Source organism: Hippopotamus amphibius, chromosome 5 (genome assembly GCF_030028045.1).
Source record: "Hippopotamus amphibius kiboko isolate mHipAmp2 chromosome 5, mHipAmp2.hap2, whole genome shotgun sequence".
In the NCBI taxonomy this organism is placed as follows: Eukaryota; Metazoa; Chordata; class Mammalia; order Artiodactyla; family Hippopotamidae; genus Hippopotamus; species Hippopotamus amphibius.
The window spans coordinates 36,665,530-36,689,417 of NC_080190.1; the positions used below are offsets into that span (position 1 = coordinate 36,665,530).

A 23,888-nucleotide genomic window follows, 5' to 3' on the forward strand; every position below is an offset into this window, starting at 1 on the left:
TTTAGAACCTCAATCTAAGGAATTTCTCAACAATTCAAAAGCCAACCCAAATCACGCAATCAAATAGTGTTTAAATATCCATTGTGTGTCCAGAAATCTAAAAAAAGGAATGTCACATTTTGTCTATTGTTCAAATCACAAGCTCGTTGAATAACAGCTAAAAATTCTATTAACTAACTCACAGTACTTAATATCACCTCCTTCCAGAATTTTTATTTTTTTAAAGCAAAAACTATGTTGTCTGGAAGAGACTGAAAACAAATTTGAAAGATTTAACTGAAATTTCAGAAAGCCAGAAGGTCTAGGGATAATGCATAACTTAGAAAGCGACCTATAATTTTCTAGCCAGTGGAAAACTAACAACCCTGGTCCTATCTTTTTCCTATGTTTCTCAAAATGGTTTGAGAGAAGATTAAAACAGACTGAAAAATCATCAGCTGGGGGAGCCCACTCACTGATTTGCTATGCCTTAGATACTTTTCATTGGAAGGGAAAGGGAAACTGGAAAGAAGAAAAGTTCTCTTTCTTTTCTCAGCAGAGAGAATTGGGGACAATCTTAACAGAATTAGGAAAGCTGTAACAGCAATAAGCAAATAAATTAATATTACTCTCCCATAATTTCTTCTCATTTCCCCCCACCGTATCTACCAACTCTTTTCATCCACCCCTAGACCCATCACTGGAAATCCAAACAGTTGCCTGTAGATCCCAAAGTCACACCTACAGAGGAAGATTTTTTCTCCTATATTTACAAACAATGAATGTAATATAAACTGTAGCAGTCTTCTCAGGCTCTAAACTTTGTTACTCTATTAAATCATACTTTATAATTATTAAAAACAACCAGCGGAAGAAAGGGATGAAAGAGCACAAGGGGTTTTTAGGGTAGAGAAACTATTCTGTATGATACAATAATGATGGAGAGATGTCACATGTGTCAAAATCAGTAGAACGAACATGCAACATCAAGAGTGAAACCTAGGGAATTTCCTGGCAGTCCAGTGGTTAGGACTCCACACTTTCACTGCCAAGGGCCCAGGTTCAATGCTTAGTCCGGAAACTAAGATCCTGCAAGCCACATGGTACAATAAAAAAAAAAAAAAGAGTGAAGCCTAATATAAACTATGGACTGGTTGATAATATGTCAACGTTTGTTCACTGATTGTAATAAATGTACCATTCTGTTGTGGGATGTTGATGGTGAGAGAAGCTGTTTTTGGGGAAGGGTAGGAGATATATGGATGGGCACTCTGTACTTTCTGTTTAATTTTGCTCTAAAAAGTAAAGCCAATAAATAAAGAGAAAAATAAAATTTTAAAAATAAAGAGAAACCGAAAATCTAACCAAACAACAAGAAAGACCCAACCCAGAATATGCAGATCACCATCATCACAGAAACTAGTATTTTAAAAAATGCAGATTCTCCAGTAGCACAACATAAAGTCTGCCCAGCAGAAAATACAAGATACAAAATACAAGCTGGAAAAACAGCTGTAGGCCAAATTCAGTCCATCTGAACAACTGTGCAAGCATCCCCTTTTATGTATGGTTGCAAAAAGCTACATGCTTTAGCTCACTATTCATATCTTTCTCAAAAGATCGCCAAGTACAATTTGGCCCATCCAGAGTCAACCAGCCTCTTGCAAATCTGAAAGTTGGTCCACCTGTTTTCATTTATTTTGTGCCTGTCTTCCAGTAGACACTGATTTAGGTAGGTAACCTAATGTTGCTTTTTATTTATAGTTTATTAAATTAAATTGGTTGGGGAGTGGGGTACAGTGAAGGGTGTAGTACACTTTTGGTCCTTTAGACATTATCCACCTTGGGATTTTCCATCCCAAAATTTTCAAAAATAGTCAATGGACTTCTAGTATGCTACTAAATAGGAGTCTACTAGTCAAAAATTTCCCTCCTAATCTCAGGCAAAATCTGGAAAGTTTTGACAACTTTAGTATTAGTCTAGCAGAGTGTAATCTAAAAATACAGGAAAATTCCTACCACAGACTGTTTACTCACCAGGTTTAAATTAACTATAACCTGGACTACTACAACTCAAGTTATAAGCAAATTCATATTTTAAGAAGGCTTAAAAAAAAAAAAAGCAAAAAAAACACTTTTGGTTTGTGTTAAATAATTAACACAATATCAGCATTTTATGTTGGTGCTAAACATGGTCCCCAACATTTTTATAGTAAGGGTAAGATGGTAGGGAGGGCATTTATGGGAATTGCTCGGAATGACTGACAGTTATTTAGTGTGATGAGAATGGGGTAATCTCTTTCCAGCTCCTTTATTCAGACTAGTGTTCCCTCCTGTGTTCTGCCTTCGCGGAACTCAGAATAAGGAAAGCTGATAAAAAACAAAAATAAGACTATCAGACAGGTCACTGTACCAGAAAATCAAGGTTAAACTTCTAGCCATCTATACCGCCTTACACTCTATCCTTCAGCTGGACCAATTTCCTTTCACTTCCTCTTTAGTGCCATCATGCTCACGCCTACTGCCAGAGTTTGACACATGTTCCTTCCTCTATTATCCTGCTCTTCACCTGGTTAAATTCCACTCATCCTTCAGGTCTCAGTTTCAGCTTCACTTTCAGCAAGACACTTCCCTGACCTTTACTTACCTCACTAGTGAGGATCCAGTAGCACCATCTTCTTCCCCTACCAGATACTTACCTCATTATGTTTTGATGGCTTTATGAAATGACCATTACGTAATTACAAGGACTTGTCTAGTTGTCTTCTCCTGTCTTGCTTAGTTTCCTGTCTTAAGCTCTACAGAAGGGCAGAGACCTTGTCTCTTACCAATCAGTATCTAGCAAACTGTAGGCACACAGTAGGCACTAAAATATCTGTTGAATAAATCCACCTTGCTTACAGGCATGGTCCAAAGTCACAGGGAATAGCTGATAATATGCAAAATTTTCCACAACTGTAGTTGGCAGTAAATCCTTAACTAGCAAAATTGGCAACTTAGGTGGGATAAGATCTTGCCAGTACCATTTTGCTATGCCCCCTCTTTTATCTTCCCACGAGCACACCCACAAAGTAGGTAGATGTAAGGAAAAAATGATAATAGTGATTATCATTACCATGAACACCTGATTCCTGCCTGTAGGCAAATGCATCATCATTTCTATCTCCATATCAAATGATTTGGAGTTGCAGGGAAGAAAATCTGGAAAGAAGCTACAACAAAGTGATGAATCATACTGAGTTCTGAGTTCTTCCACTAATTTAGCCTGAAATCCTATTTTGGCTTATTAGCAAAAACAAAAACAAACCCAATTCTATATTTAGACAACTTATAATGTGGTTTTATTTATTTGTCCAACCAATATTTATTGAAAGTCAACGAAATATTTAAACTTTGCTCTCCTCTTTTCATACCTTTATAAAACCTGGCCAATACCTAATTATGCTAATGTTCTCAAACACCAAAGTCTTAGCTCTACTCTTTTGGTCTCTCTTTCCTTCTCTACGTACACATATGTTAAATTTTCTTACATCCTGGACTAAGTATGCCCCAGATTCCAACTCAATCTCATGTATGTCTTCAAGCTAAATATAAGCGTCTTGCTAACGCTTACCTTTCAAACAAAAATCAATACTGTATGTATTGAAATTTTGGATTGACGCACAAAGTGACTCTTATGCAAATGGAATGGAAAAGTTGACCCAGTCAACAAAACATGGCTAAACTAGAGATTAATGTCCAGAAGTATATTTTCCTAGATCGTGAAGTCGAGTTCAGGTTAAAATAGTCAGTGGTTATCAACATTAATTAATCTTGACATTCCAGTAAAGCAGTTCACTGACAGACATATTCATAGATAAACCTGCATGAATAAATACAATCTGTAGAAAGGAGAAATAAGTAATGACCTATATGGGAACAGAATCTAAAAAAGAGTGAATATGTGCATGTATAACTGATTCACTTTGCTGTACAGCAGAAACTAACACAACATTGTAAATCAACTATATTCCAATAAAAATTAATTTAAAAAAAAAAAGGAAAAACAAGTGATTACTTCACTTTGTCAAGCTCCTAGTTCAGCCAAAAAAAAAATTACATCTTGATTTTAAGTCATTACTAAATGAAATTAACTTGGTTTGCTTAAGAGTTCTTATTTCATACTTCCTGAGAAGCCAGGCTTGCCCATACTTTCATACGTTAACAGCAGACATAAAGGCACAGGAATTAAACAATTCATTTTCACAGGTGCCAAGGTATGTTACATAGAAGTCTAACAGAAATGAGATTTCGGGAATTCCCTGGTGGTCCAGTGGTTAGGACTCCACGCTTCCACTGCTGTGGGGGGGCCTAGGTTTGATTCCTGATTAGGGATCTAAGATCCCACAAGCTGCATGGTGCGCCCAAATAAATAAATAAAAGAAATGAGATTTCATAAAAAACTGTATTAACTGTGATTTGATACAGAAACATTTAGAGATGAGCATGTCTGCATACACACTTATGATACGATAAATTTTAAGATTTAGGATATCTTCCTTATAAAGTCTTCTTGTTTTACAAAGCAAAACAAAACAAAAAATTACTAAGGATAATCAGAACACTTTCAGTGGAAGAGAGGCATCAGTCTTTATGAGGTACTGATGCACTGAGCTACAGTTAGGTTTGGCCCCATCAAAGTACCTTGGAATTACTGAGGGGAATAGGCTGAGAAGCTAGAAACGGAAACCAAAACAGCTACCCAGTAAATGAGCTCTGAAGTTCATTTTCTCACTTTGGACTTTATTCAGAAATGAGAAATTAATTCAATAGATACTTATTCCATTTTGTCTTCTAAAACTAGAAGCTGAAAGTTAGATGTGAATCTGAGCTGAGTGGCTTACTATGAGATGTGTAGCTGTGAGCTTGGGAAGGTTTCTTAGTTTTTGATCATCAGTTCCCTCATTTGCAAAATAGGAATGGCAATGGCCACCCCATTTACAGTGCTTACTACAATTCACAACATAAAGTTAAACTCTCAATAATAGCTTGGGTTATTACTACTACAATTAAATATCATTATTCCACCCCAGAATATAAAAAAGATTTTGAAATTGTCAGGAAAGATTTCCCAGAAATATGTGTTAATTATTACTGTTACTACCCATACTATTAATAATTTATATTTGTATACAATTAAAGCACTTTCATATACATTATCTTACTTGGCAATATATAATGCTGAGAGAGGATCAGTAGAGATTATCATCAGAGGGTTAAATAAATTTGATCAGCATCATAAAGTTAACAAATGGTAGAGCTAAGGTTAGAACCCAGATTCTCTGCTTAGTTAAGGGATCTTTTCATTAAATCACTTAAGAGGAAACAAACAACAGTGACAGAATGCAGCTCAGAAAATTAAGGCAAGTTAATGGGAGGATAGATTTTACTGTCACAATAGGCTTAACATCTGTAGTCCAAATTCCCTGGAGCCAAATATATTTTAAAATTTAGAATTTTTTCAAATTTTAGAACAGTAATGAAGTTGTATATACCATATGTTATGTAATATCCTCAACAGAGTCTGAGGCAGCACCTGAATAAAATATATTAATATTTCTGCAGCAAAATTTGTGAATAGGCACATTAAGAAAGATAAAGCCATATAAATAGCCTCTATTCAGAATGGTCAGGTTTTTTTGCCAAATAAGTAGTTTTAAAAGTTTGCCCAACTTACAAAAGTGCTGGATTTCAAAACTGCAGGTAAGAGATCACAGATTTGCACTATAAAAGATTCTGTACATGGTTATTAATCAATAATAACTATCAGGTAATGCCATGGGAGAAATACAGGAACAGATAAAAAAGCATCAGACATGGTTTACTCTGCTATCTTCTCAGAAAGCAAATAATGTTGCCAAAATCACAAAATTAACAATAACCATTAAATAAATGTTTTTCACTGCATAACGACTTTAAATAATGGTTTAAAGAAGAATCATAGTGAGTTTTAGAAGTCTGAACAGCTTTATTCCCTAGAGATTTGACCTGTTCCCCGAAGGAAAGGAAAGTTACAGAGCTAATATTTAGGAGAGAAAATGCGTGTGTAGTTGAGGGGAGAGGGGTGGAAGTGTTGTGATGAGCCATGTACAAAGATACTTTGATCAAAAGAACATACCATGGTTACAACTGGAATACAGGGGCAAACGTGGAAAATTTTCTTGACTTCAGGTTATATATTAGGAAATAGTAGAGGAAAAGGCTGACAAGAGGCAAATAAAAGAAGAACAAGAAAGACAGGAATTTAATTCTAATGTAGTAGGCTATGACAAATGACTAACGAGTATGCAAGCAAATGAGGTTATGGTCCCACCAAGTTATCCTGAGACTTAAATTCTCCTCTTTTAGAAATACTATGACTGTGTAGAAACTATACAAAGACTGATTCCAAACCTTAAGGAGCAAACTATTAGGGAAAGGACAATAATATTTTTTTATAAATATACAGAAGAAAGAAAATGGGTAAATTAGAAAATAGGTGATGTTCTAAGGGGGTTACAATTTATTCTTTAAATTTTTGATGACAAAAACTTGAAGCAAGACAGGATTATAACAAATGCCAAGTGTGCATTGATGAATGTTGTTTTATAATTCCCTCTTTTTTCTATTTATATAATTTCCCAAAATTAAAAAAATTAAAAATAGGTGGTGGTAGTAAGAAAAGTATTGTGAAAGGGTTTGGCTTTGTAGTAGTATTTGGGGAAAAAACAGAACAAAAAATCAAACAAAACAGTAAAGGATATATGTGGGGGCCAATAAGTGGAATGTACTGAGAGCGGGTGATACGTGCCATAACTATAGCCTCCAATGGTGAGGCTGCTGAAGAGCAAGGCTCAGGGCAGTGATGAGGCACAAAATAATCCATACGCGTCGATATTAAGTTTCACCGACAGCAGAGCTTTCAGTAAAAAGACACTCTGAAGACAGAGGATAGATAGAAACCATGGGAAATTTCGTTAGTGACACCATTAAAAAATTTTTAAGCAGAGAAAAAGAAGAGGCATAGATAACAAACACAAAAGGATTAGGAAACACAATAAACATTAAGACCTGGAAAAATAAAGGATCATGCACATAGAATCACTGGAAGGAAGATGTGGAAGCAGGATATATTTAAATGTCTAAAAGGAGGAGACTAGAAAAGCTCTTTTGTCCAATAATTTTGTATAAGTTGCCTAATTTGAAACTGACATATTATTCAGAAAAGTGAGATGCTTATAGAAGTACATATTAAAGATATTAGATGTTAAATAGGAGAAGTAAGGGAAGATGAGGTTTTTTAACCTTATCACCCTAATCCTCCTGATCTTTCAGTATCTGGTCTAGCCTTCAATGCTGCTTCCTGACACACCTATCATATTATTTTTTTTTTTTTTTTTGGCACACGGGCTTAGTTGCTCCACGGCATGTGGGATCTTCCTGGAGCTGGGATCAAACCCGTGACCTCTGCATTGGCAGGCGGACTCTCAACCACTGCGCCACCTAGGAAGCCCTCACCTATCATATTCTGGTCTGCCACTATTTATTTGTAAAGGTTATTAAACTTATGTAAGAGTCTTATCACAATCATACCATAAATTTTTTCAAGGTAAGAACCATACAGGATTTTTTCTTACTGATAATTTTCCATAACACCCTGTATTGAATTTTATACAAATTTACTTAACAAAATATTGAGGGCCTATGCATAAGTGATGGCTGACATACCACAAATCGCATACAAGTACAACAGAGTTCCAGTATAAGAAATGACAGTCATCTTCATTAATCTTCTACATATGCTAAAGCCAAAGCATTCATTTACAAGCCAGTAAAGGCAAATTCAAATTTGGTCAAAAGACCGAAATATTTTAAATAAATAAATAAATAAAGCAAGCCAGCCAGCCCTGGATAAAAAGAAATCAACATCACATAACATCATAGAGATGTTTTTCACAACCATGTAATTTTAATAGCCAATACCAACAATCACTGAGGGACTAAAACAATTTGGAATGGGATTTGGAGCAATCTTGGGATCAAAATATTTTGAAACATGGGAGGAGGAACCAGATTTTAAGACAGACAAAAGTGAGAAATCACAATTGACAGCTAATGGGGGGGGGGGGGAGAAAAGCTAGGAAAAAGCAATTGAAAAAGCAGCAGTGTGACTCTTTATGTATCTCAATATTCCCACAGTATACCATAATAAGCAACGACTCTAATGATCAACAAATCATATTGGTGACTCATTCATCAAAAAAACAACTCATGTTTAATACACTTTAAGAGGATGACCAGGTGTGTCAATCATTTTAATGGATAACTATGGTGGCAAAAAAATGTTTCAGCTATTTATATAAAACAGCTGATTTTCTAATAATGTAAATAAAGTTGGCATTACTAAAGAAATAATAAAGAGCCACAAAAGTTAAGTTTAAAAGAGCCTACAGGTGGCTTGGGACTTCCCTGGTGGGGACATGGGTTCGAGCCCTGGTCCGGGAAGATCCCACATAACCGCAGAACAACTAAGCCCATGCGCCACAACTACTGAGCTTGCGCTTTACAACCCGCGAGCCACAACTACTGAGCCTGTGTGCCACAATTACTGAAGCCCACACGCCTAGAGCCTGTGCTCCACAAACAAGAGAAGCCACCACAATGAGAAGCCAGCGCACCACAATGAAGAACAGCCCTCGCTTGCCTCAACTTGAGAAAGCCCACACGCAACGAAGACCCAACACAGCAAATAAATAAATAAATAAATAAATAAGCAAGCCTGCAGATGGCTATAAAGAACAGAAAGGCTTAAAAGAACAATGGGGAACTTGTATACAAAATATACAAATAAATCTTAAAATTCAACAATAAGAAAATTTAAAAATGGGCAAAAGATCTGAACACTTCATTAAAGAAGAAATAAAGATGGCAAATAACCATATAAAAAGATATTCAACATGATATATCATTAGGAAACTACAAGTTAAAACTATAGTGAGATACCACTGCACACTTATTAGAAAGGCTAAAACCCACAACACTGACAACATCAAATGCTGGAAGAGGAAGTGGAGCAACACAAAATCTCATTCACTGCTAGTGGAAATGTAAAATGGTATAGCCACTTTTGGAAGACACTTTCTTACAAAATTAAACATACTCTTACTATATGATCCAGCAATTGTGATCCTTGGTATTTACCCAAGTGTACTGAAAACTATGCCCATACAAAAATCTGCACACGAATGTTTAAAACTTTGTTTATAATTGCCAAAAACAGAAACTAAAATATCCTTCAAAAGGTGAATATATGAACTGTATTACATCCATACAATGGAATATTATTCACTGATAAATAGAAATGAGCTATCAAGTCACAAAGAGACATGGAAGAACCATAATTTTGTATTGCTAAATGAAAAAAAGCCACTCTTAAAAGGCTACATACTACACATGACTCCAACTATACAACATTCTGGAAAAGGCAAAACTATGAAGACAATAAAAAGATCAGTGGTTACGTAGGCTTTGAAGGGAGGAAAAGTGGAAATGCATAGGTGGGGCACAGGCATTTTTTAGGGCAGTGAAACTATTCTGCATGATACGCTAATGGAGGACAGAGGCCACTGTACATTTGTCAAAACCCACAGAATCTACAATAAAGAGTGAACCCTCATGTAAACTGTGGACTTTGTTAATAATGTATCAATACTGGTTCACCAACTGCAACAAATGTTCATTCACTAATGCAAGATGTTAGCTAAAGGGGAAACTGTGTGCATGTGGGTAGGGGCATATGTACTTTTTGCTCAGTTTTTCTGTAAACCTAAAACTGCTCCTAAAAGTAAAGGCTATTAAAGAAAGAAAGAAAAACAACAAGAACAACATGAAGGGAAGAAATTTGATAACTTCAAATTTCTATCTAAAGTGAATTTAAGAATATTTACATCAAAAACATTTAGGCAAAACTCACAAAACTAAAACAAAAATGAAGTGAAAATTCAGAACAACCCATGCCAGTTTTGTCATATGAACCCATGCCTGATCAAATAAAGATTATAAACAGACCTGACAGTTTTTCCTTGGAAGATTCTGATTAGACAAAGAAGATAATGCAAAATGAAATTTACAAATGTTGATTCATGGTAGTGCAACACAATATCATGCTACAGATTAAAGCAGGTCTACATGGAATATTCCTAATTCACATAGGAATGCATGGTTAGTGAACACAAGAGACATTTATCCATAATGTATGTCTAAAAATATTAACCATTGCTTTTTAAAGATCACCGGCTCAAACTGTAATACCTATAAATAAGAGCATGACAGAAGAATGGATTCCTTATGATGTTTCCCTAAATTCTAGTATTTTATTTGACCTTTAGGGCTATTTTTTAAATAGGAACGTGAAGACTTTTACAGACAGGGCAAGGATTCCTTAACTCGTAACAGATTCCACTCACACAGTGATATTACCTGAAGGTTCTCTGTAGGCATTTCATTGTGTTAACTCCTGAAGTATACTAACCTTGGAAATATCATGCTCTTAAGATTAAGCAATCCTTAAAAGGAGGTAAGTGCCTAGAAATTTTATCAGACTTTAGGAGTCATACTACAGAGCTTCAATGTAACCTTCTAAACTGGGATGGGTTTTACCAATCATCCAACTGTCAACCACACAGAGCAAGCAAAGAATGAATAACAGGTCTCTGACAGGAAGGGAATATTCAATCAATCTTTCATTCAACAAATACCTCCTGGAGGCCACCTGTGTGTTATGCAATATTCCAAGTGCTGGGAATACAATCTACAATAAAATATGAAAATATTTCTGCCCTTATGGTGATTATATTCTTATATGTCTACATAGTCACCATACCAATTTTACTAGGCGTAGCATTCTCCTGATCTTTACATGAAGCAAGGGTAACCTGGTGATCAGATTTATAAAATTAATTTATATAAATTTCAAGATTACTATAGTTATTAGTTCTTACCTGGTCTTGTGTTGATAATAAAGTGAACAGAGTTTCCAATGCTGCTCTTCGAACTGATGATATAGTGTGATGCAAAAAAGGCCAGACACGTGGAACTAAAACTGTGAGTGACTGCTGAATACTAATAAAGAAGACACAAATTAATCTTACTCATCCTCAGTTGAAGCTCTGTTGATACATTATCTAAGTATCATTTCCTTGTGGACCTAGCATCTTTTGTGATGAGCAAATTCTAAAAAGACAATACAACTTTCATTTGAACATTCGTTTAACACCCTCATTCAAAACTGTTATTATAGCACCAGAATAGACAGAGCAAATGCAGTCATAAAGAAGAGTAAAAATATTAACATTAGGTTGTTCTATGGCACTAATGCCATGAATTACCTTTATCAAATCAGAACTTTCCAATATAATTGCACTTATTCTCAGTCTGTTCTTACTCAGGAAAATAGGACATGTGTCTTAGCTGGTAGTCAGCCTACACAAGATCAAGATTGCTAATCCTTACTACTTTCCCATGGCTAACCTCAACGGGTAACCTATAGAAGCACATAACTTATATCCTCCTTTGGGGCCATCTCTATCACATATTAAAAGAAGCAAGAGATGGTATGATAATAGCTTTGAAATCTGTTATCCTGATTTAGCATTACTAAATTAGGAAAACTCAAATTATCTTCCTTCTCACAGATTAGATTTTAAATAGGAAGGCAGGCACAGCCACGTGTAGGCTAACAACTTGGACCATAGGATTCCTGCCACATCTGTGAGTCACTTATAAAAGTTACCTCAAATTAGGAAATTATTTTTATGTAGCATTTGAAATATATACCTCTGTAGAAAAAAAAAAAAAGGAAAGAATATGTCAGTGTAACTATTTATCTGTTCTTTTGGTTCCTCTCAGGAGGTCCATCTTTTAGTGCTATTTTCATTACTTGCAGGTTTGTATGAACATCACTTCTTACATTTATTTACACACTTAGTAAATTTACTTATAAAATTATAACTTAAAACACATACACACAGACATAAAACAGACTCAAATATGTATTATAAAAGCATTATAACAGGTCTTGTTAATAGTGTAACTGTTCATGCTCCAAATACATGCTGCATTTCTTCTTACATAAGCTGGAAAGTATCTGCCAAATATCACAACATATGAAGCAAATTTTCTAAGGCAATTTTGGAAAAAAAAATCAAAAACTACATTATTTCACATTGAATTAACAGAATTTTCACTACATTCTTTCATTTTTTCACATTATCTAGCTTTCCTGACACCGTCCACTTAATTATTTTTTTTTTAAGTCCAAAGTCTTTATTTAGGACAGGTGCCAACGGACTAAAGGCTCACAGTTTAAATCCACTCTACTTGGTTTTTTAAATAAAGTTTTATTGGATCACAGGTATGTTCATTCCTTTATATATTATCTACAACTGCTTCTGTGCTACAATGGCAGAGTTGAGTAGCTTCGACAGAGATCATATGGCCCACAAAGCCAAAACATCACTATCTGGGCAGAAAAAGTTTACCAACCCCTGATACAGAGTAATTAAAAACTCTTGCATTTTGCAGCTTGAAAACGACCTTCACATAGAATAACTCATTTAATCCCTATACCAATGAAAGCATCTGAAAATTAGGAAACACTATACATGCACTAGCACTTCAATTTATTTCTTCATTTTATAGGGCACTTATTTTGCTATTTCAATTTGTGGGCTGTCCTACTAGCCTAAATTTAAACACTGAAGGACTACCAGCAGGTCAGTATTATTTGAAACATATTCCACACATCGATGATTTTCATTGGAAATAGACACAGAACCAGAAATCACTTATAATCATAATCACATAAACATTCACTGAACACCCTCACTAGGCTAAGAAGAGTAATTAATTTTCTCATCTGTGATTTTTTTTTAAGTTGCATACGAATTTCTTTTTCTGTATCTCCAAGGATACTATTAATAGAAACAACAATATTCAGGAGCCAGTCTAAAAGGTAGGGAATACATTAATTAGCTGACCTTCATTTCAAATACCAGGATAGGAAAATAAATGACACTTTAAATTTCTGGTTTATGTTTTGGCTTCACCCAGTCTCTGCCTTTGGACATTATATTACATTATTATGTGTTCCCTTCCTGATGACTGATTATTGAAATCAAGAGCAAGACCTGAAGTGAACATTACAAAGAGAAAGTTTACACAGTAGCAAATTTTGGAAAAAGTAAAACTGATGTTCAACAATAATTCTATTAACTAAATGTCACAAAGGCTAAAATTATATAGTCTGGGGCTAGAGGTGAAAATAATATGCAATATTTGTATTTCTAAAGTTAACTATTATAGGATGATAAGTTGAAGAATTATATGACCAAACTAACCCAAGAATATGACCTAAGTTCCTACCCCAAAAGAGCTGGTGGCTAGAGAGTCAAGAAGAAAAGTCATCCTGAAAATAACTGTCTTTGGCATCCCCAACTTACAGTACTGTTCTAAAAGGTGCTAGACTATTATATTTTTAGGCTTAATAATCTGGAAAGGCATGTAAACACTTTCTTCTTTATTCCACTGGATAGAAATAATTACCTGCATTGTTGAACCTGAGGATAAGTTAACAAGGATGAAAGAAGAGTCATAATACTATTTGTTGAAGCTGTTAGATCATCTAGTTCCAGAAGAGCATCCCATAATGTATTTATAATGAAGGGTACCTATAAGATGAGTTACCAAGAAAACAGTTATTAATTTTGCAAGAAATATTCACAAGCCATGCCAAATTGTATCTTAGGAGTCACTACTGATTCAACAACATATACAATCCCAATGACCTTGGATAATGCCAGTTTTGAGCAAAGTTAAGAAGACTTTAACAATTCTCTACCCCTCTTTTTAATGCCACTCAACTCTACTCTGGCACTGCCCTTTCTAATGAGGCTCATAATGGGATGGAGAATTCAGGAAATAAGATATCCAATACTCTATTTTATGTAAAAGACTAAACTTTGAAAACAATACAGTGTAGAGACACGTGTCAGGACTCTGAGTAATTTTAATATATTTAAAACATTCCTAATCATCATGAAAGGACAAATTTAGTTTGTAAGCTTTCCAAGTACTGCTTGCTGCACTCCCAAATACATGTGTTTGGATTTTGACAATACAAAGGGAAGTCAGATAGATTTTTTTTTTTAATTTATTTATTTATTTTTTTGGGGTGGGGGGTACACCAGGTTCAATCATCTGTTTTTATACACATATCCCCGTATTCCCTCCCTTCCTCGACTCACCCCGCCTCGAGTCCCCCCCACCCTCCCCGCCCCAGTCCTCTAAGGCATCTTCCATCCTCGAGTTGGACTCCCTTTGTTATACAATAACTTCCCACTGACTATTTTACACTTGGTAGTATATATATGTCTGCAGATAGATTTTAAAAGAGGCATTTCAAAACTGAAACCAGATTAAAAATCCAAAAGCCAAAAACCAAAGTCAAAACAAACAAAAATCTGATATGCCTAAAAACCAGGAATGAAATGAAGAAGGAATGGTTGCTTTCTTCTCAAGGAAGTTCCCTACATGTTCTGTACATGAAAGGGAAAGATAAATAGACACAATTCACTCTTCCCAAGGATAACATATAGTCAAGATCCCATGCATCAGAGGGCTATTCGTCATAAGAAAAATGGAAAATGACAAAAAAAGTACTCGATGTTTTTCCTAACACACTACACCTCAAATGTAAACAGGCTCTATAGGAAGAAAATGCAAAAATACTTACTTTTTGTGTCTGAAGATACACAAGGCTTTCTACCACAGGTACTAATGACGCTGCAGCAACAGCTCTGACATCATCATCAAGATCCTGCAGTCCTTCAATTATTCTAGTTAAAACTTTAGGCAATAAAGTATTAATCACATCCTGTAAAAGAGTACATCAAAACAGATTAATTTTCTATAGTACAATTTTTGCACTTAAACATCTTTTATTTGAAAGCATAAATTCCAATATTTATTTATTTAAAAAGAATCATGTAAACAGAAACAATGTCAAAAGACGCCTATGTAACTAATCTTATTTGAAAAAGAACACAACCGTATCAAGTACCTCATTATTCAATGTGACTTAAAACATCAGAACATGTTCTCAAGGCACGACTATGAATTCCCAGTGTAAATACACATACATACAAACATACTCCTGTGCTAGAACCTTAACTCAATTTCTCATTCATCACCACTGACAACCAAAGGAAATATGAGAGAAGAGGGAAAAGAAAGCCATCTCTTCCTGCTTCTCATTACTCCAAACTACCCTCTTTTCTATCGCCCCAATAGAGCCAGCCCCAGAGGCTACTCCTGTGATCATATGCTAGGAATCTTGCCAAGAACTGTTCTTGTTATGAGATAGAAACAGGTTTCCAAGTTTATCTTTTAATTTGTACTTAAATTCTTATTAGGATCACCTATCTCTATGACACTACCTCAAGAAGGCAAATCTTGAAGGACTGGCTTATTTGTAACACTAAGAATTTAGGGCCAATTCATTTAATTAATGAAAATAAACATTCCCATACAGGCTTCAAAAACTGAAATATTTACCTGACGAACTGCCAAAGCATATTTTATTCCTAGTAGACCACCATGTCTAACTTCCCACTGTTCTTGTGTAAGTAATTTAAGCAGCACATCCACAGTCTTATGAACTCCTGTTTCATTCATGTGTTTTAACACCACACCTAATGTTTGAGCACAAGTTTCACGAACTGGTGCCACAACCTACATATGAGAAAGAAAACTCACATTTGCAAAACACTTATTTTGTAAGAATTTGAAATTTGATTGGGTAAAGCCTTGCTCAGGAGATACTTACTTCATCAGAAACAAAGTCTCCAAATCTGTCTAATGCAAACACACAAAGGAGTCTAATAACCAAGTCTTCCAACCACTCCTGATGCTGTTGAATCATCTGTTAAAACAGTCACTTTTTAAAAACATATTAAAACATATTAGGGGAAACATATTAGGTCCAAAAACTAAAACTAAACTATTACAGTATAGTAAACTGACACAAAATACTGGGACAGGTTATTTTAGCTGTAGGAACAATAACCAAAATATGGAATAGTCCCAATTACCATCTTTAATATTAACCACATCCTCTTTGATGACTATTAGATATATTATACCAAAATCTTTAACATTCATGAATTCTATTATTTTACTTGTACTCCAAGAGAAATTAAGAAACCACTTTAAAAAAAAAGAAAAAAAGAAACCACTTGATGCTCTGATATTAATTATATCTATCATGTATCTATTATCTAGCCTATTATCAGTGTCTCCATGTTACACCAATCATATTGCTTACTGACCTCTAAACTATCCTCTCATTCATCTCACTCTACATTCTCATCCCTTAAATTCTGCTCAAATACTAGTGCTTCTACCTATTTTTCCACTCAATATTTCTGGACATATCTTTCCCTTGAACTCATTCTTCCTCTGTCTATAAATAATGTAAATAAACCTCTTCCTAATAACCCTCTATCTTTCTCCTTATGTTCACCTTTCCATATTTCTTATTATTTACCTCTCTACTTCATGGCACATGCTCTGTTACTTCCCTCTCTTGGAAAAAGAGGCCACCTACTGAAACCTGGTGATAATTACTGATTTACTACACTTACCTCTTCTAAAGTGCTATCTCCCATTTTACCACCACTTTTCCCATGAGCTTTAAGGATTTCCCTAAGTCCAGTGCCTGCACCATGTCGAACCTAGAAAGAACCAAGAAGCAAATATCAGAGGTTAAATGCTTAAGAAACAGTGTTTAACTTTTCTTTAATATAAAAAAGGGATATTAGATTTTTAAGAAATTGGAACAAACTAAGTAGTACTTCACACAAATGTGTTTTTCTTCTATTATCCAAGAAGAATTATATATATTTCACAATTTTGATTATGTGGAATTTTTAAAAAATCAAGCCAAGAAAATAGCTGTTCTGAATTCCTTCTGAGATATTAATCCACTTGGCTGTCACTCCTCTACCCTCTGCTTACTTTCAGCATTATCCACAGGAAAGGAGAGAAAGGAAAGCATCACATAACATTCTTTACAGCCCAAACAACAGTATTTTAAAAATAAATACATCAATACTAAGTTCCAAAGCTACCACTGTTAAGCATCAAAGGAAGATAATTCAAATAAAATGTCTCATGACTAATACTTTACTGTAGCCCTGCTGCCTTCTGCAGTGTCATCTGGAAGAGAGGAAACATGCCACTGACACTGCAACCACTTATTCAAGACCCCATTTAAGACTTGAATAGCTTTAAATATAACTACATCAAGGAGCAGAAAGGGTGCTAAAAGGTATTCCAAAACAGTGTTTTAAAACTACAGGCCAACTGAAGTGAGACAGAATCGCTTGAGACTATCGACCCTCAATTTCAACCAGAGGAACTTCACTTTCATCTCTTTTACATACTGGGACCTGTTTAAGATTTTCTTTGAAGAAATATTTCTGAGACTAAGCTACTGCTTGGGAACGACTGGTCTTAATCAAAATTGTCCACTTCCAAAGGAAATTTTTACTATCTGGGAGATATGCAACTCTTTATGTTATAGCTAAAAGAATAAAAAGAAATGAAGACAAAAGAAATAAGACAAAAGGGGTATGAAAGGTGAAAATCACTCTAAAGTTTTCTTTTTAAGAGGTGAGTGATAGGAAGTGCCCTGATATGAAGTGAGTGAGATGAAGTGTTCTGAGAGGGCAAAGGGCAAGAACAGGGACTCTGACAAAACAGATTGTGCTTGACATGGTTCCTACCATTAGCCAAGAAAAAAGAGCGGAGAGAAATTGTAATGAAGAAATCCTACCTCCCAAGCGGGATTAAAAAGGTCATTGCAAAGTTCTTCGCAAAAGCTTTCCAAAGGCCATTCATTTGTCTGAATAAGAAAAACAGAATTACTAATAATTTAAAAGATCTATTTTATGTTAATAATTTAAGTAATAAGGTGTATTTATTGAGGACTAATAATAATAGCCAGGCTTTTAAATTTTTAAATAATTAAAACTGTTTACTAACGAAGTAAAGATACTTAGATTTTTAATAATAAAATTTCTCTCAATTGACAGATTATTATAAACCATCTACTAACACATTAGTATGAAAAAATTACAAATAATTTCAAAGGACACTAGGGCATTTCAATAGTACCTCTTCAATTAAGGGAGAACTGTCTGGAATATTATCAATCAGGACTTTGGAATCATTTGCAGACTGATTAATAACAACATTTGCTATTTTTCGTCTCTTTTCTTCTGGTTCCCCATCAGTGCTATCATTGCTAAAAAAAAAAAAAAAAGTCACCATTTAAAAAAAGTGAATAAAGGATAATGTGAACCACAATGAATGTAAGACAACCCATCACTTGAACAAATGTTTTGCCATTTTATGCTTATATGGTTTACTTAAAATTTCATGTATCAAATAACTAAGATGAACTGCTTAAAAACGTTTGAGCAAAATTTATCGTACTACTCTTACTGATAAATGTAAAATAGGTCAATGAATTCTTGCTTTCAAACTGGCTCTCAAATTTAACGAAGTCTTTTTTTCTCCTTCTCTCTACAACCAGCTCCTCTCCTTTTTATTTTAAACTCTCTTGGCCTAACAACCTAAATCTAACCCAGCACAACTTTTTTTTTTCAGGCTTTTGTACCCTGGAGAAAACTAATATACTGAGTAACACAGTGTAATCTTACTAGTTCTTGAAAAATATAGAGATAAGACAACTGGAAGATGAAAAATGTGTACAGAAAATTTGAGGAAAAATTTATGACTAAAAGAACAAAAATAGAGGCTAACCTAAGTAACAGAATATTACAAAGGAGAAGACAAGTATAACTGCTTCACTGAATTATTAACAGAAAGAAAGAATTAGCATTGTTAAGGTATATACAGCATTATTTTCTATAAATAGCCACCCAGCCCCACCTTCCATCTTAATAGTGTAATTCTGGCCAACCATTTTTTCTGTAAGATGATGAAAGAAATCAGAAATTCTCTATTATTATTCTCCTAATTCTAATTCAAGCTAGTCACACTGGTTGGTCATTTTACTGTCCTTGAACTTGTTAGGTATGTTTCTACTTCCAGGCTTTTGTCCTTGCTATTTGGAATGTCTTTTCAAGATATTTACAGGGCTAGCTAGCATCCTCACTTCTTTCAAATCTTTACTGAAAAGTAACCTCTGTGACTCTCTCCCTGACCATCCTATCTAAAATTTAAAACTCTATCCCCACAAAACATTTCACATGTTCCTTCCTTGCTTTACCTCTTTTCTTCTTCTTAACCCTTACCATTAATATAGTTATTTATCTTATTCCTCATCTATCTTTTCCTCTAGAATGTAAGCTCCACAAAGACAGAAATTCTTACCTGTTTTATTCACTACTGTATCATGAGGGCCTAGAACAGTATCTGGCACATAGAAGGTATTTAATAAAAATTTGTGTAATGAATGAGTCATGAGCTCTGAAAAATAAGGTCTAATATTTCTAATATTCAAATATTTGGGTAAAAGTCTTATATGAATAAAAGTCAGTAGAAACACTTACTAGGTTACCACATGATACTAATGAGCTGTTAACTTAAAAAAACACTGTAGTTAACAAGATCAATAAAGATTTTATACTTAAAAAAACAACTCCAAGTAAAAATTTATACCAAGTAGATGTTTACTGTTTACCCCACTATGTGGCTAGCTTTTAAATAACCACTGTAAACACAACTTTTTAGCTTTATATGAATGGAAAGAACAACAAAAAGTTCTGTTATCTGCAACAAAACCTTATTTTTATAGGCTCTCATGTGTTTGTCACTGCACCACGTACTCAAAACATTTCTTGGACACCACTAAAGATTCTGATTTAAGAGTTAAGTGGGGCCCAAAAATCTACATTTTAACAAGCCTCTCAAAGTGCTTATAAAGGGGGTTGTTTTGAACCACTCCTTGAGAAATGCTGCTCCAAGCCATACAGATATCACTTTTATGAATTCATTAAGACAGTGAGGACAGTGATTTTTACCCACAGAGTTCTTTCCTACAACAGGATTAGGTAAACACGCCTGGATTATTACCCACTATTTGGCTTAGCCCCCAGCCAAGGGAACAAGTGATATAATACCCACTTTATGGATGTAGTATTCTTAACTTGCAGCCCTCAGGCCATCTCTCCGACTTCATTCTCTACTACTCTTACTTCTGTCTACTCATCCCAGCCATGCAGCCTTTCTTTGTTTCTTGAATATTCCACGATTAATGCATTCACACTTGTTCTTTCTACCTGGAATGCACTCGCCTTTGAAGATCTTCAATTCTCGTTCAGGACTCATAATTAGTAAGGAAAAAAAAAAGTGCATATGTGGATTTTCCTAGGGAAGCTGTCACAGTCCCTAATAACAGTAAATCCTCTCCGATATTTGAGCAAAACAATCCAAATGGTACTCCACAGCTAAAGACAATGTAATCAAAATGTTTTTTAGAAATCAAGCAGACCCAGATTTAGGCTGACCAACATTACTGTTTTAAATAAGTAGAAAAAGATTTTTACCTCTTTTCATTCGGTTCCACTGCATCCCTGGATCTCTGTTTTGCAAATAACTTGGCCATTCTTTTAGCTTTGTTCTTTTGTCTATTGCTCATTCCTGTTCGAAACTCTGAGTCAATCAATTCAGCTGCCTGGAGAGTCTAAAAGAATAAAAGAATGCTGAGTTTGAACTTTTGAAGTTAAAATATATACCCATAGTCTCAGCCTCAGAAGTGGACTAAAGTCTATAAATTTCACTATATACAAATCGATTACATTCTTCTTTGATAGCTTCATGCTATTCTATGACTGTACCATAATTTCACACTCTTCTTCCTTTTTCCCTATTCTTCCAATTGCCAGGAAATTCTCGTGTTTCTTAACTTTATGCCACAGATAAGGCAAAAATGTATGATCCTGACCCCATTGAGGGCTTTGAAGAGGTGAGACTTCAAAATAACAATGCTACCATCCAAAAGTTATAAGAGTAAAGAACGTCAATTTTAAAAAAATGATAGTCATCTTTTACTGAAAAGAAAAATAAAATAACTATAGCCATAAGTAATTGGTCCAGTGCCCTATAGTTAACTTAGCCTATATGCTCCTTCCCTCTTAACCACTCACTGCATACTGTTTTTGCTCTCTTATCTATTCCTGGGAGACAATATTAAGGCTATGAATAAAAACACTTTGAGCGCAAGCCTAAAATTCCTTTCTGCCCTTAACTGATTAAGATTCAATGAAATGTATACTTCTACAACCAATTAGGGGCACTGGTGTGGGTGCCCTGCTGGACTTGGTCCACAGGGACCACTGGCATATATACAAGACAATGTAGCAGTGATGACCCTATGGCAACAACTAACCTCAGCAACTCTTCCCAAAGGTTCTCGACATCCAAAGCCAACCAAGTTTGGATCCTACAAACCTCAAATTTGCTGCTGTGAACCCACATCCAACTATTCTGTTTATAGCCCATTTTCTCTAATACACCTACCCATTCATTTCTCTACACCATGTCCAATTAGCACACTGTGATCATAACATTTTTGTTTTCCTTTATTTTATTCAATAATCTTCTTTATTTTTTATTTACATCTTATGCTTCCCTTTATCCCATTTCTTTCTATTCCTTCTTGGTTGTTGTTATATTTTCTGCCTCTTTATACTCTTCTCCTTTTGCCCTCTAGAATCTGCCTTTTCTTTTTTCCCTTGTCTACAAAAGTTCCATCATCATCACACACCCCTCAATGCTAAAAAATTTAGTTCACAAATTCTAATGGTTTAGAGGGCAGCTAGAATAAAGGCAAATAAAACCATTCTCCACTTAAGCAAAGGGAAAGGTCAAGGAAATGAGAAGATATGGGTTTCATGTAAAGCAGGGATTCTTAATGGGACACACAGATCCCTAAAAGGATACTGCAGGGGCAAGAGGAAAGAGCACTAAACCCCCTAAAAGGTAATATTTCACATGTATGTGAAATTTTCTGAGGAGAGAGCCACAGCTTTCACTGGAGCTTAAAAAGAGTCTTAAGTATAAAAAAAGAAGCATACAGGCATCCGCTGGGAATTGGAAAAATAGAGAAACAGGAAAAATACAGAGCGAAATTATGGTACAGCCATACAAATAGCATGAAGCTGTCAAAAAAAGAATGCTGATGATCAATCTGTATATATTCATATACGAAGCCATATGAAGTGGGAAAAGGCAGACATGGCTTAAAAGGACTTGTGTACACACAGAAAATTTCAGGAAAAATGCACAAATAAAAAGGGTTGCTGTGAGATGCAGAGACATGGGTCCCATCAATTATCGAAAAGAAACGTCTTTTACTTCATATTGTATGCACTTTTGCATTGTTTGAAAGTTTTCATCTTGTTTGTTACTTTCTCAAATAAAAGAAACACAGCTCTAAAGATTTCTAGTATCATCATACCTGACTATGATAGCCCTTACTATCTCCCACCCTCTGAAATTTTTTTTCCTTCACTGAAGAACAAAGAAAGAGCAATTGGTACAACAAGGATTTTTCAATACCAATGTCTCTTAAAAGTTCCACCACAGCTTTTATCTAATAGCCCAGTGTCTATGAGGTAGGTGGGAACTTCTGTCTCTTTAGAATCTATCACTAGAAATCCAATTTATGAAGACACTAAATTATGGTGGCACTAAGCAACAATGAGCAGAATTTAAAAACGCATTTTTTAGCTGCAATTGCAGAGCAAAATAAAGCAAAACCAAAGGTTTTACCTACAGGTTGTTTATTTATAAGGGCTGCTGAAGTTGGGGTATAATCCAAATCTTCATCATTAAAGAGTTCTTCAGTGCTCATTCCAATGGCTTCTCCCATATTAAGGCCAAGTTTCTTCTGTAATAGTTTTCGTTGGCGTGCTATCCTCTCTTTAGGATCCACTTCACCTTTAAACAAAAAAGAAATACATTTTCTTCGAATCAGTTAAGAAGTTTTCTAATACGTGAATATCAGACGATTAAAATTTAGAAAAAAATTTTTTAACTATTACAGCACCTCTCTTGATAATAAAAACAAACCACACTCACAGTCTCTGAGCATGTCATAAATTTTATTACCTAACAGTTAAATATTTTACCGGGATCTTGGAAAACAGTGTTCTAGCTAACAAAACATTCTAGGAGTTTTCACTGAAACTACCCCCCTGACCTACTGTCAATTATCAAGTATATATAAAATGAGATCTATTCCTATGAAAATAAATCAATCTTATCATTCTATAGCTAAATCTTATACATTCTCTGAAGATCTAACCAGGCTTTAAAGAAAAATCTAGATTTTATTTATCAGAAAAAGATCTCAAAAAAAACATGCTTATTCTAAGTGTGGGCTTTATGTACTCTGAGATGACACAGTCCTGATAGCCCAAATAACAAAAACAAAGGGATAAAAATAGATTTTGAACGTACCAAGTAAAATCCCTCAAATTTCAGTGGAAAACAGATCAAAAGGTATTATTTTAAAAATAAAAATTTGGGCTTAAAATAGCTAAGTTGCAAGAGATGGTTCTATAATGATTAGCTTCCAATAATTGCTGATTAAGTTCTTATTGAACTACCCCTCCACAGATAACAAATTCTAGCTAAAATATAATAAACAACCACCTAAAGGCACTGGCAAGAGAACAAAAGTAGGCATGTACTTGGAGGAGTTATCAATACCTGGAAGAAGGTCATGGCATTAGGTGAGTTTCTCATTTTGAACACTTTAGCCTGAAAGTAGACCCAGTCCATGATATGTAGGGCAGCCA

At 34.9% G+C, this 23,888-nt stretch overlaps 1 protein-coding gene across 3 annotated transcripts in view; it reads right to left on the minus strand.

Annotated features, from left to right (window-relative positions):
• BTAF1 (B-TFIID TATA-box binding protein associated factor 1) overlaps positions 1-23,888 on the minus strand; it is an 88,626-nt gene that overhangs the window by 37,742 nt on the left and 26,996 nt on the right. For all 3 annotated transcript variants that reach the window (XM_057735145.1, XM_057735146.1, XM_057735147.1), the window contains 10 exons: positions 22,862-23,025; positions 20,631-20,767; positions 18,232-18,361; positions 17,891-17,959; positions 16,698-16,787; positions 15,881-15,976; positions 15,610-15,786; positions 14,789-14,929; positions 13,600-13,724; positions 10,998-11,118 (listed from right to left, as the gene is read on the minus strand). In XM_057735145.1, the coding sequence (XP_057591128.1) occupies positions 10,998-11,118; positions 13,600-13,724; positions 14,789-14,929; positions 15,610-15,786; positions 15,881-15,976; positions 16,698-16,787; positions 17,891-17,959; positions 18,232-18,361; positions 20,631-20,767; positions 22,862-23,025 (1,250 nt within the window). The remainder of the gene's footprint in view (positions 1-10,997; positions 11,119-13,599; positions 13,725-14,788; positions 14,930-15,609; positions 15,787-15,880; positions 15,977-16,697; positions 16,788-17,890; positions 17,960-18,231; positions 18,362-20,630; positions 20,768-22,861; positions 23,026-23,888) is intronic.